Raw genomic sequence first — 13,819 nt, forward strand, 5'->3', positions numbered from 1 at the left:
AACCACTGGGATGTGGCCAGTGTGTGAATAACCTTTAGTCCAGGACTGAAACTACTGGAAACTACTACCGGAAACTACTGTTGGTTATTCTTTCTTTCTGGTTATTCTATTCTTTCAACTGATATATCAATTGTTTAATTAATTCATCAATTAATGGTCTATGAAAATTCTGTAAATAGTAAAATATGATTAATGATTACATTTTGAATGAATGAATGAATGAATTTCCTAAGGCTCAATCTTAAAGTGACTTGTTCTGTCCATCAAACCACCCAAAAATAAACAGTTTTACTATGAAATAAGAAAGAGAAACAGCAAATCATTACCCCTGAGGGCATTTTCAGTATGTTCTTGAACAATTACTTAAATACAGTGATATTTAAGTAATTTGTCATAGTTTCAGTCGACAAGCAAAGCAGGGTGTTTGTGAGGGTGCTTTAGATGAAACCCAGGGCTCTGCTGAGCAGAGACCGCCAGAGAAAACGCTGAGTTGTTTAATAATGTTTGAACATTGAGTCTCTGTGCAGTTTGTCACAGTGTGATGTTAAAAACCCACGGGGGAACATTCTGGCTGTATTACAGCGTGCCTCTGACTCGGCGTTCTCATTCCTCTCCTGCCCCTGTTCATCTGTCTCCTATATTACTTCTCCTTCTCCCTCTGCAACGTTTTACCTTTCATCTGCCCTCTTATACTCTTTTTTTAAAAACATTTTGGGAACAAGTCACAAAGAAATGGGAGATAATGGCTGTTGGTTTCAAATCATTCATTTCAAAAATCATGTTTAGGAGTTTATTGTGACTTAGAGAACACGTATACAGTACACATTTCATCCTGACACCACACTCATCAGGCTGTTTGAGATGAAGAAGAAACATATGTGTGAAAAAACATTACCATCACAGAAATGAGAGTCAGTAGTGTCAAAAACAAGTCAAAGTCAAAATCAGACACAACTCTTAACGTTCTTTATTATAATCAGTCTTCAGGCATGGTCCAAGTGGCAAACCTGGTGTGTATGAGGTTATTGTTTGATAATCTACAATGTGGTTTTATTTATGTTATCATGAGTACAGTAGTTGTGTTTAAACAGCTGTGTTTAATAGTAAAAAAAAAGTAAAAGGCAGTAAAGTAGATTTGGAGCAAACTAGAGATAAGCTGATCCTGTGAAAGACACACGAAGAGGAAATGTCCACTGTCAACTGCCCTCGACTGTCTTGATGAAGAAGTCAACATGTATTTCTCACACCAGTAAGGCTACAGTACTGCATGTACAGCAAATTATTACAGTTCATATTTACAAAAATGTATAGATCATCAGGTTACTTGAGGCCCCATGTCCTCGGCACAATTGGACGATTTCAGTAGGACATTTTCAAACACCACAATATGGAAAGTTAAAGTTAGAAAACACTGGTGAAATATTTTTAACAATTTGAAATAAATCGATACAAATGCTTTTTGAGAAATCAGCTGCGAACCACTGGGTGTTACATCAGACATATTAAATAATCATTCATGACTGATGACACCATGAAGTGACTCAACTACATGCCACCACCCACCTTTCATATTAAATTACATGTGAAGCACTTTCTATTTAAGTTATTGCCATACTTTGTAGCGTCTGTACACCACCAAAACTACAAACTCTAAAATCTAGGTTTAAATCTTTCAGGTATATAAATTTATTTACATTTGCACATTTTTATTTTAACATTTGACCTTCCTCTTAAGTATTTTGGCACAGGAAGGGAATGTTAAGAGTGCAAATGTCACAGAATCATGCAGAGCTATTTTATGCTGTCAAAGCCTTCATTATCTGAACAAGGACTGGACAATAATCTGAATTAGTAAGTAGTCAAGTAGTCTGAATTCCCAAAAATTAGACGCATTGAAAAACATTTATCATTTATAATTATAAAGCCAAAAATTGATCATTTTAGGGCATGTGGTCCAGCCCTAATTCTAACCCACATTAATGAGCTTCCCCAGTCCACATTATGTCTTATTACATTTAGACATAATTGAACATGATAAACCATCAGAATATTTTAGATTATTGTTAATCCTGTTGTTAAACCTGCACCCTGTTTGCATATTTTGGTGGGTAAAAGATTCATACCTACCAATGGCTGTAATGCAACATAATCCTTTGGGCAAACACAAATTCAGAGTTATGACCACTTAAAGTAAATGATATTGCCACTCACAGGCTGAGATTGCTGCTATAGGTATCTGACAGTATTACAGAAAGGATCCCTAAGAAGACAGTCCTTCTTGTTAAAAGCTCTGAAATCACACGAGAGGTGAGATCTTGCAGCTAAGGCATCATCTTGATTGTCAAAATCAGCTAAATATTCAGCCATGACTTTGTAAATAAATTCCTGCTGGCACATCCTCTTGGTCTTTCCAACTCTAACTCATGTTTCTGTCTTCCTGCTACAACTCACCTCTCACAAGGTTTCAGAGCCAGAGACTTCTCCTCGAGCGAATCTTGTGTTTCTGGTTAAACAAAAGGGTTTCACTCTTTAACAAAAGGGACTATCTCTGTTGGGACCCTTTCCGCAATGTTGTCAGACACTTGAGTAACAATCAGTGAGTAGAAAAAGAAGCACTTTTAGTAGACGCAACTTTGAAAGTCGGAGTTGCCCCAACGATTAAGTTGCAGCCATTACAGTCTTGTTGCGGCTGCCAGCTGGCGTGATTGACAAAACGTCTGGTAATATGAATCATTTACACATCAAAATATGTAAATATAGGGCCCGGGTTTAAAGATACCAAAATTCCCCCTTAAGTTAAAACTATTGGGGTTGTAACTATAGTTTCTCTCTGTTGCCATGGCAGCAGCACAGCATTTGATGTCTGGATGGTCTGAAGGCTGTCAGCAAACAAGGTGCACCTCTGACCGGCGACTTGCACTGACCTGAGACACACACCCTGGGGCTGAGTCTGCACTCTGGACCAACAGCTCTGAGGCAGGAAGATCTTAGGCTGCCCTCCTTTCTTTTTCGCACCTTTTCCTTGTATACCACTCGTTCATTCTGTTCGTGCTGGTTTGACAGAAGCCCCGTCATTCATTTGGGACTGCCTGCTCAGGTCTGCTGCCATGAGCTGAAGTGTTCTGAACTTCAGTGCTCTTGTCGCAGAGTAACAAGTGGAATACAGTTTTTTCATCAACAAGATACTCAGACGCACACAGAAGATAGAGAATAGAGAACAATACAGCTAAATCAACTATAAACATGCAGTCAGAGAAGTCAACAAAAATAACAGCAAGGTAAGACAGAGAATCTTTACCACAATGTCCAAGAGCTTTGGAGGTTAAAGCCTCAGTTCATATATTCAGGAGGCCACATATGCCTCTTTCCTGTGGTTTTCCCACATGGTCATTCCCCTATAATCTCCTTATCAGGTCCTGGAGTTCAGTCCAGACCAGACACAGCCCCTCCACCTGTCCAGCTAGATGTCAAAGCTTTGAAAACAGTGGGTAGGTATTACAAAGATGGGTAGAATTCCTTAAAATGGATGTTTGGAAGAGGTAGAACTAGTACCATCTTGTTTCATTATGTTAAGTGTCTTTTCATAGTGTTTGTTCCAAAATTTTCTGCTTTGTTTGGTAAGGAGTTTGCTCTTCAAATGTGTTCATACACACCCAAAGTCTTCATTTAGAAAGATGAGGGGCTGTGTTTTCCTCTAAAATTCACCTGAATCTTCACATCCCTACGAAATGTCTCTGTCCTCTGTCAGCGTTCCTTTTTTCTCATCTCTTACACTTTTTGCTGCATCTCTATCTGTTGGCCTTGTCTGGTCTGACATTGGCCCTTTCCATTCATTTCGTACACTGAGCTCTTCTGCTGTTGTCGTCGATAACACCACACCCCAACAATGACTGCCATCACGAGTGCACAAACTACCACAATTATGGCTGCCACTGTGGGACCTCGGCTGGAGGAGCGTGGAGGAGGGCAGTTCTCACCTGTACAAACTGTCTCCCCCATCTCTCCCTCCATCTCACCCCTCTCACCGCTCTCACCGGGCAGGTTGTGCACAGTGTGCCCTTCTATCGGGATGTCACCATCGTGCACCGGTGGAGCTGAGTCACGAGGGTGCTCAGTGAGGTCACCGAGCCAAGAGTGGGTGGGAGCTGCCCGTTGTGTGTTGTCCTCCAGAGTGTCGGAGTCCAAGGGGGAGTCTGAGGAGGGGTCAGGGAAGGGAGCAGCAGTGGGGATGAAGTCAGGCCACACCTCCTCCACTCCCCCTTGCTCTAAAGCAGGGTCCGTGGTGGGATATTGGGGCACCTCTGGTGAACTGGTATAAAGGCTGGGTCTATGAATTTCCACCTGACTGGGTTTGTCTGTTATCCTGACAACTGCCCCCCTTTCTCTATCCCCTAGTCTTACCCCTTCTGTTGTGGTGTCCCCATTTTCCATTTCTGCTGGGCCAACAGGGTAACCGTCCAGCCAGGTCTCATCTGTGGTGACCTTTCCTTCTCCTCTCTTTTGAGTGACGTTCTGACGTTCATCTGTTGCTATTGTAAAGATAACATGCTGGTGATCATCATCAATATCTTCATGGCTATCATGGTCATCATAGCTGTCATGATCATCGTGATCAGAGTAACGGTCATTATGATCCTCCTCCAGGCCATAATGTTCCTCACTGTCATGATGGTCATCTTGGTCTGGATGCTCCTTAGAGCCGTCAGGATGTTCTCGATCATCATCACCATGATTTTCATGATCTTCATAGCTCTCATGTTCATCATAAGTATCATCTCGATCATCATACTCCTGGCTGCCATGAACGCGATCATGGTCATCATCATCATGTTCACCCATGTCATAATGATCATCATGATCGTCATGATTGTCGTGGCGGTCACGTCTATCCAGATCATCTGGAATGTAATGTTTCACACGATCATCATCATGGACATCTTCATCCTGGTGACTATTAGGGTCATGTTGATCATTGTGGGGACTGTCATCATGGACATCCAGGTCTTCAGGGTTGCTGTCATCATGATCATCTCGGTCATCTGTGTCATGATCATTATAGCTATTTGGCTCATCATCATGGTGGTCAATATCACCTGGAGCCTGGTAGTGCCTTTCTTGGCTCTCATTCTCTTTGCTCTCTTCTGATTGGGCACCTGAGGCCCTCTGTGTAATTTGTGTGACTGGACTGGAGGACACAGGATGCCCTTCCTCCTGGAAGGCCTCTGAGGGGAACCAGAAGAGGTGTTTCTGGGAGAGAAGAGACACGGGTGCTTCTGTGGCTGCAGCTGCATCACCCGTGACCATCTCCCTCCTCTCCTGCTCCCACTGTGGATGGCCTATAGAGTCCTCAGCAACCCTTTCCTTTCCTTTTTCTTCTTCTACAGCTCCTTCAAATTTTCTGCCAGTCACTTCTGCTCCCACCTCATGCTCTCCACGTTGGTCTTGATGCTCCTCCATTTCAACACTGAAGCTTGTCTCTTGCTGCTCCTGACTCATTTTCCCCTCTGGATATGTAGCTCTGTGCACCTCCTCAAACACCTCACCACGAGCTTCCTCTGGTCTCTCACTGTGATGTTCTTCCTCTCCATAGGAATCTGTGAACTTGTCCTCATAGTCTATGTGACTCTCAGTCTCATCTGCAGGAACACAGCAAAAACACTTTCACTTGATGAAAAACTTACATCAGATTTCATTATTCATGATCCTACAACTCAAAAATCAAAAAGGTATTTGCAATGACACTTCACTTTTTGGAGGATAAGCCTTACAGGAACCATTTCATATTTTGGCAATTTGCTTATTTGCATTTTTGCCATGAGTCAGAGGAGAAGACTGCTACCAGTCCAGTCTGTCTGTTCAATATGAAGCCACAGCCAGCAGCCAGTTGGCTTGGCTTGACATAAAAACTGGAAATCAGGGGAAACAGCTAGCCTTGCTCTGTCCAAAAGTAAAATAGTCTAACAGCAGCTCTAAAGCTGATTATTTCCTGGTTGGGAGCAATGACTTTCTGACTTTCCAGTCATCACCCTGAAGTTGCCAACCAGCAGTTAACTTCCTGTAACACTGCAACATTTTGGTTTTATTCTACACTTCGTTTTATACTGACTAAACAATCTAGATATTAGATTTATATTAGAGTAGTCAGTGACTTTTAGAGATGCTGGAAGGTGGATTTTGTTTCCTTTGGACAGAACTATAGGCAACCAGTTTCCCCTTATTTCCTGTCCTCACACTAAGCTGTGCTTACTGTCAGCTGCCTTCAGCAAGAATGGGATCAATCTTTTAAACTCTGAGCAAGTAAGAAAATAGAAGTCTTTCCAAAATGTCAAACTATTCCTTTAAAGCAATGTCTGCTTGTGACCCTCTGTTACAGGTTATGATCTTATGACCCCTCCGCCATAGTGCACAAGCGTGACTGACCACGACTCTGTTAGCTAACCGTGGACACAGGCCTGGCATTCTGCCTTCTCAGACAGCTCTTGCTCCCTTCTCCCTCTGCTATAAACTGGGCCACACTAAGGCATGTCGCACTGAGGTGTCATAGCAGCCATTTTCATCCTAACTCACAACTGAGACTCTGTTTTCCAAAAGCCAGAAATCAAGCACCGTTCACCTAACAACAATGGAGGCTAACAGGCAAGAAGTGAGAAGGTTGACCTTAGACTGGTCTCCTGTCTGGGTCAAAGCTCAAAGCTTTGGAGAAGTCGAGCAAAATGGGGGTTTTCTTTTTTTCTTTCTTTCTGACTCTTTCCATTTCTGTAAAACTCTCGAACATAAACAGTTTTAACACCTTCTTACCTTTGACACATATCTCCACCATTCCATACCACTCTCCACAGCTGTCACACAATAGGCTGAAGGCTCTGCTCCCACTGGGCATTACATAACCTGGCAGACATGTGTACAGCAGTTCATCTCCCATCTCATATCCAGAGTGCCCCTGTAGACGGGCATGAGGAAAAGATGGAGGGTCACCACACGGCACACCTGTCAACAATAGACACATTCAAATACAACAATGAATATAGATATTATGAATTGTTAAACAAACTATAAGATGATGGATGTCAAAGTTTTCCACCAAAATAAGACAAAACATGACAACACTTTTTTGCATTATGACTGAACATTAATGTATAGTTGCAACGTTATATTGATAATAATAATAATGCATCATTGTTTACTGTCTTAAAAGAGCACCAAAAAACATTGGAAACATCTACAGGATCATGACAAGTAGATCTATTACTTTATCGAAAATAAAGAACAATCCAATGTGTACTGTGATTGATTTAGCTACTACATGTAAATTTTATGTCTACAAATAGACTGACTGATTTCCTTTTATGCTAAAATGTACCTCCAAATCTTCTTTCATAATCATAGCAGAACCACAACACTGACTATGAAGCTCTGTCATTGTTTTAAGTGGATCTGTATAGTTCGTTTTCCCCACAGTAGGCAGTTGGTGCCAGCATTGCGGTGTGTAGTATATAAACATCCACTCATTCAAGTTATACCATCACATCCACATCACACTCTCAGATATTCATGAGAAGGCAAAAAGATTGGTGTGTAATGACAGATGGGTGAAAACATTTCACACACACACACACACACAGTCATGTTTCCATCAATGGTCACTGCTTAATCATAACAATAAACATTACTTGCCTAATCGTAACCCTAACCTCAACCTAACCTTAAAGCAAGTCTTTACCTCAATAATGAATGATTTACGATGTGGTGACTTGCATTTTGTCACCATAAGTAAGTTGCAAGCCAGGCAGGTCCTCATAATGTGACTGTGTAAACAGATGTTTGTCCCCACAGCTATATGAATATGTATCTATACACACACTCACTCATGCACAAGCGTGAGTGAGTGTGAAAGTAGAGGAGTAGTTGGAAGGAATAGTGCAGGAACACAGCCTCTTTCACACTTCAGTAAATATATCAGGAAAGAAGATTACATACAAATTTACACGTATTCTGCATGCACAGAAACTCATCCATTCACATCATGACTGACATCTTTGTGTACTGATCTGTGAATTATATGCATAATGTAATAATGTGTAATGCATTTATTTGTGTTTGTGCATTTACTGACCTTTGTCTTTGATACAGAAAGCGTCAAGGTGTGCGCTGTCCTCTGTCGCATTTTCTGTTCTCACATCCACTGCTTTCAGGGCTCCGCCTACAGCATTGCACACTGTGGTCCTACACATCAATACATACACAGACAGACAGATCAAATGTTAGAGATCACATTCATGACACACAAACACACTCATTCACTACAATGTGACTGTGAGAGTAAATGGCCTACAGAGAAGCATAAGAACCCCAAAGGGATTGTAGGATTGAGCATGGTCACAATCAAACCCAGTGTGTTTACTTTTAACACACTTTCACCGAAACTATTCCCTTAAGTACACACACTTGTGCTTGAAGCATTACACCAAGTCTCCATTTAAATAATTATTTTAGGGCCAAAGAGGTAAAACGATCCAACATTTAAAAAAAAGCAACAATCAGACAAAAGTTCCATCTCGAGCAGCTGCAGCAGCCACATGCTGCCTACACGGTGATGCATTAATCGAATGAAATCTTACATAACAATAACATCAGAGTTTTTCTGCGTACTTTAAATACACTTTGCTGATAATACTTGATGATGTACTTTTGTTTAGACAGTTGGATTATGAATGCAGAACTTTCATTTATATTGTTACATGAATACATTAGTACTTTTTGTGCTAAGGATCTGAGTACTTCTTCCACCACTGATTAAGACTGCAGCTCAGGGTTTTAGACAGTACGTATATGGGTAACATGACGACACACATGGACATATGTGTGCAGTACTCCCTCTCAGTCCCCGCCAGATTTGTTGCTGATTTAAATATTATTACAGCATGATATCATGAGTCGCATACATCATGGCTCAGACATGCTGCAGTATCAACAGTTGTAGCTGGTGCCATAATATTATCACAAGGTGGCACATTACGAATAGATGTTCCCATGTAGAAGCCATCTTCATATAGAACATTCGTAATATTAGGGACTTATTAAAATACAAATTTCACAGGGCCCATATGAATATTGTGATCTGTTGCACCGCCTACCAGCCTCAGTGGCAGAAATGCTGAGTAAACAGTCTATATTTGTTGCCACATTAACTTTTATAGCATCATCATTTTTCATCCAACAGCACCAGATAAGGCTGACTCAAACTTCCTCGGCCAATCAAACCACATTCCCATAGCAGCTCCCAACACCAATCAAAGTTTGGCTGGGTTCAAAAGCATCATTAAAAGTCAGACATATTACAGTTTTCATTAATAACAAGTTTGACCGGTAACATTATTAATCAAGCATCGCTAAATGGAAATGGCACTGGGACCAGACTTGAATGTGGGCATGTGTGCAAGTCTCTCTCTTTCTCTCTGTGTGTGTGTCTAGACTTGTGTAACCAATTTAATCAAAGCATCAGTGATTGGAAAGAATTTGACTGGCAGTGCAGCGAGACTGTGAGTAGTGGTGTGAGTCATACTTGTGCCATGTTAACTTCAGCTTATAAGGACAAAAGTCTGAGAGGGAGAGAAACGGGCAGTGAGACAGAAATCGCCAAGAAAACACTCAGAGAGATTAAAAAAACCCACTTAGGTTCTTTTCACATTAAACTCTAGCTCCTGTAGCACAAGTGTGTGTGTGTGTGTGTGTGTGTGTGTGTGCGATAGAGAGAGACTTTTCTTAAGCTTGGTTTCAATTATTTAAAAAAGATTAGCTCTCATCATTTAACATACTAGGTTGTAGTTCTGGCTGTATGAATGATTATTTTTACACATTTGTTCATGATTATCATCACTGCTCTAGTGAGTCATCAGAAATGGAGAGTAAGGCGTGGAGCTCTTGAACTTGAGCATTAAACCTGAGGCGGAGGGGATAGCATGTCAAAAAGTTAAAAGAAGAAAACAAAAATAGCAGAGATAACGTGATGTAACACCGGACTCAGAGAAGCACTTGTGGCCTACTTTTATGTTCACCTCCATTTTCTTCACAGCAGAATGGTGTGGGGGTGGGGTGAACGTAGACAGAGCTATTGGTTGATATACTGTCAAACATGATAAGTGGGTGTGAAAGCTGATGTCCACTGGCCAACACGCAGACAGAGAAAAAGGTGTGTCTGCTTTTCCTCTGACCAGGTGTTCATCATTTTTAGCGCAGCCCGCCATTTTGAAGCAGGTTCAGTTTCATGACATGGATATTTTCTCCTTTGCCTAACGATTTAGGAAGGCAAAATGTTTTATAAACGCCATAGGTTAATTTTCCAAATGTCATTTACCAAACATTTACCAGCTCCCATAGGTAAAGCACTTGTGGATGTACTTTTACGGGCCCATTTAGTTTATTTTGTAACTTTGCAGAGAGTTAGAACTGTTCTGTCAACATTTGATATTTATTTTTGAACATAGATAAACAAAACAAAAAAAAAAAAGCAGAAGAAAAACAATGAAATAACAAGACTTAACATTTATTTATGTTCAAAATGAGTGGGAAGAAGCCAAAGCTTATTCAATCTCACCCCTTCTCCCTAATTACTTCAATATATACTATAATAATTTATAGAATAGTGATATATATATATACACATATATACATCTATACATCATACAAGCAGCATTAGTGTAGCTCTCAGGATAGGTAGTCCATTGGGTCCAGTCTGAACTATCTCAACTACTGTAGATAACTACAAAATGTTACATATTCAGGATGAGAATCGCTAACCTTGATGGTCCCTCAACTTTTATCTAGTGCTACCATCAAGACAAAATTTCAAATAGCCCAGTACTCTCATTAACAAACGCAGCTAACACATTGAACTCAGATGATGAACATCAGCATATAGCATCGTCATTGTGAGCATGTAGCCAAAGTTTGATATCATTTGTGGCCTTTAGCTTCACAGAGCCACAACGTGGACCCTTTGTCTTGTTTCTTGTTCCATTAACCTTTTGTCTTTTTGCCTGTCCTTGTTTATTAATGTTTGATTTCATATGTCAAAATACAGCTGAAACGATTAGTCTATAAACTATTTCCTGCTTTTCTCTGTTTTCTAGGTTTTGTTGTTTTCTGATATTTTATCGACAAAACAATACGTCAGTGAATCAAGAAGGTAACTGTAAAAGTATGTGATAATGGAAGTGTCCGTGTAATACAGAACACTAGGCATGTACCCTGTAGGATTGAATGCACCTTTGAAACCACACAGACTACGACAACTACTTTCTGTCTAGTCTGCACCAGTACTGTTAAGGACGCAAGTTTTCAATCAAACACCTAATAATATACATATCTTCATCAGCTCTGTCTGTCTTTGTCTCTCTGGGTGCTGAAAGCTGTGTGTCATATTGCCTTGGAGATGAGAGGTGCAAATGGAGGCAGTTGTCGACATGACACCCCGGCTCAGAATTCCCCCCTCCTCCAGGACGAACAGAGGAGTCTTTCTTCCTCCCTTTCTCTCTATTTTTTTTCTTTTCCCCCCCGAAATGTGTCACTCGCTTCTTCTTTCTTCCCACTTTCTCTATAACTGCCGCTGAAGCCTTTACTTCCTCTCTCTTTCACCCATCCCTGCGACCTCTATCACACACAGAAGCGCACTCACCAAAATGACCTTTGACATCTTTAGAAATCTCGCCACCCTACGTATACCTGACAACAATAAAGACCCTCATTCACAAACACATACACACACACTCGAATTTATACACAAATGCTTCTTTTCTTACCCCACTGAACCTCCGTACAGCCACCCACGGGTGCATGCGGAGAAGAAGCACTCCACCACAGCGTGACGGAGCTCCGCCGACGATGCCAAGCGGGCATGTAGTGAGGCACAAGCCCGCTCGGCATCTCTGAAGCCCTGCACGCCGGAGGAGTTCCTCAGGTCCAACACAAACACTCGACCTGAGAAGAGAAAGAGAGCAGGGAGTAAGAGGAAACCCTCTGACACTTCTTATTACCTGTTATTAACCTCTAATAGTAGACAATAGGCACAGGTCTGTTCTGTCTCACATGAAGGCAATAGACAAAGGCATGACAGGAAAAGAGAAGGTGCCTGTGCCTGTCAGTGATCCTACATTAACTAGCCTCTGTTTTAAATATCCTCGACTGCACATGCCAGGTTTTTGAACATTACCCATTTTTGTTAATATGGGCTTTGTAAGCTTATTGTAATGTTTGCTGAAAAGCCCCACTAAATCCAAAGCTGCAATGATGTGAGACTTAGTAAAGTAATTCATATATACTTTTGGACAAAATATGGATTTTGAGACTGATACCAGCATCTCTGTGATATGTGCATTATACAGAGTTTCATTAGAGTAGACATGCAGGTGCAAATCATCAATTAATCAAGATATGTCTCTCCTAATTGAGATAACTGCTTATTGTCACATGAAATTACACTTCCCAATAAATTTAACAAGATAATAGAAAATAATATTTCACTAATAACGAAATAACTGCGGGAGGACACACACATGTCAGTGCCTGGTGTACGGCTCAGCACCTTGCTTTGATGGCTGATTGGCTACAGGTGTGATCCATGAGGGGGCCTGCCCCCTTCATTATCACCTCATTGTCACATCATTAGTGCTAAGAAACGCTGTTTATGCTTAACATCTCGAGAGTTAAATCTTCTAAGTATTTGGATCAATTAGAAAGGTTAAAGTCAAGATGACCGGACGCGCTTGTCCATTACGCACATTAGACGTATAAAGCTTTTTGGATATTGTTTGAAATGATTACTTCAAAGAAAAACAAATAATTCTAAATATGTTTAGGAATGAATTATGAGCAATGAAGTTCTTACAGTTCTTACTAGTCTATCTGGTAGTTTTCTTCCATCACAATAGCTTAAATGAACAACTTACCGTCTGCATTTACAACAGAGGTCACCACAAGACAAGCCAGGCATCCAAAGAGCAATGACAGAACAGTTTGGTTACTGCGATCCAGCATCTTCTCGCGCTGCACGTTAAATCTCACTTTGTTGTGTTGGGAAAACGTGCCCAGAATCTTCCAAACGTCTTAGTGGCCACAGTCTGAGTGACGATGGAGAGCAAACTGGTGTTATCTCCCTCCTGCTGGACTGAGGTGGACTGAGCGACAGGAAGGTAAAGGCTTGCTGTCAAGTGCAGGTAATAGCGGAAAGAAAGCTGTCCGTGCGGCTCAGGAGCCAGGCGCAGTTTATCTCTCCAAATAGTCGCCCTCGCAAGCAGATGGAGCACCCGTGTGAAAACTCGCGTGTCAGTGTCAGTGGGTACGTCACGGCTCAAACTGCTGAGAGTGGGCAAAGGCGGTCACATCGACAGGCGGACTGCTCCTTTAGAGAGGGAGAGAGAGAGAGAGAGAGAGAGAGAGAGAGAGAGAGAGAGAGAGAGGATATAAACGATGCTGCTGAGGTGTCCTGGAGCAACAGTGAATTTAAAATGTAAGCTAAAGGAAAAGTGTGAAGGCCTGTTTGTGTTGAATAAGAACACAGCAGCAGTGCATTGCTGTATAGTGGCTATTAAGGGACCTCGAGCTGATCCTTTGAGCATAAAAATCTTAATTCAGGTTTACTGTCCCCTATGCTAGATAAAAAGCTTCTTTATTGGTGTCAGTGTGCATGTGTGTGTGTGTGTGTGTGTGTGTGTGTGTGAGATAAAGAAGGACAGCCATAGCCCATAGAGAGCTTTTTGGAGCTTGCAGGCATTGTTCCAGTGAATCTGCAGCTGAAGATAACCAACCCATGTAATACCAGTAC

The 13,819-nt window shown here is 41.4% G+C and overlaps 1 protein-coding gene across 1 annotated transcript; it reads right to left on the bottom strand.

The window, feature by feature from the left end:
• Window positions 1–949: 949 nt before the first annotated feature.
• On the bottom strand, window positions 950–13,366 carry susd5 (sushi domain containing 5). The gene is made up of 5 exons (XM_046417714.1): window positions 12,945–13,366; window positions 11,799–11,976; window positions 8,114–8,223; window positions 6,799–6,987; window positions 950–5,636 (listed from the first exon to the last, which is right to left on the bottom strand). The coding sequence occupies exons 1-5, from the start codon at window positions 13,030–13,032 to the stop codon at window positions 3,769–3,771; spliced, it is 2,433 nt and encodes an 810-aa protein (XP_046273670.1). The 5' UTR covers window positions 13,033–13,366; the 3' UTR covers window positions 950–3,768.
• Window positions 13,367–13,819: the final 453 nt, after the last annotated feature.

The sequence above is a fragment of the Scatophagus argus genome, chromosome 17, assembly GCF_020382885.2.
Source record: "Scatophagus argus isolate fScaArg1 chromosome 17, fScaArg1.pri, whole genome shotgun sequence".
In the NCBI taxonomy this organism is placed as follows: Eukaryota; Metazoa; Chordata; class Actinopteri; family Scatophagidae; genus Scatophagus; species Scatophagus argus.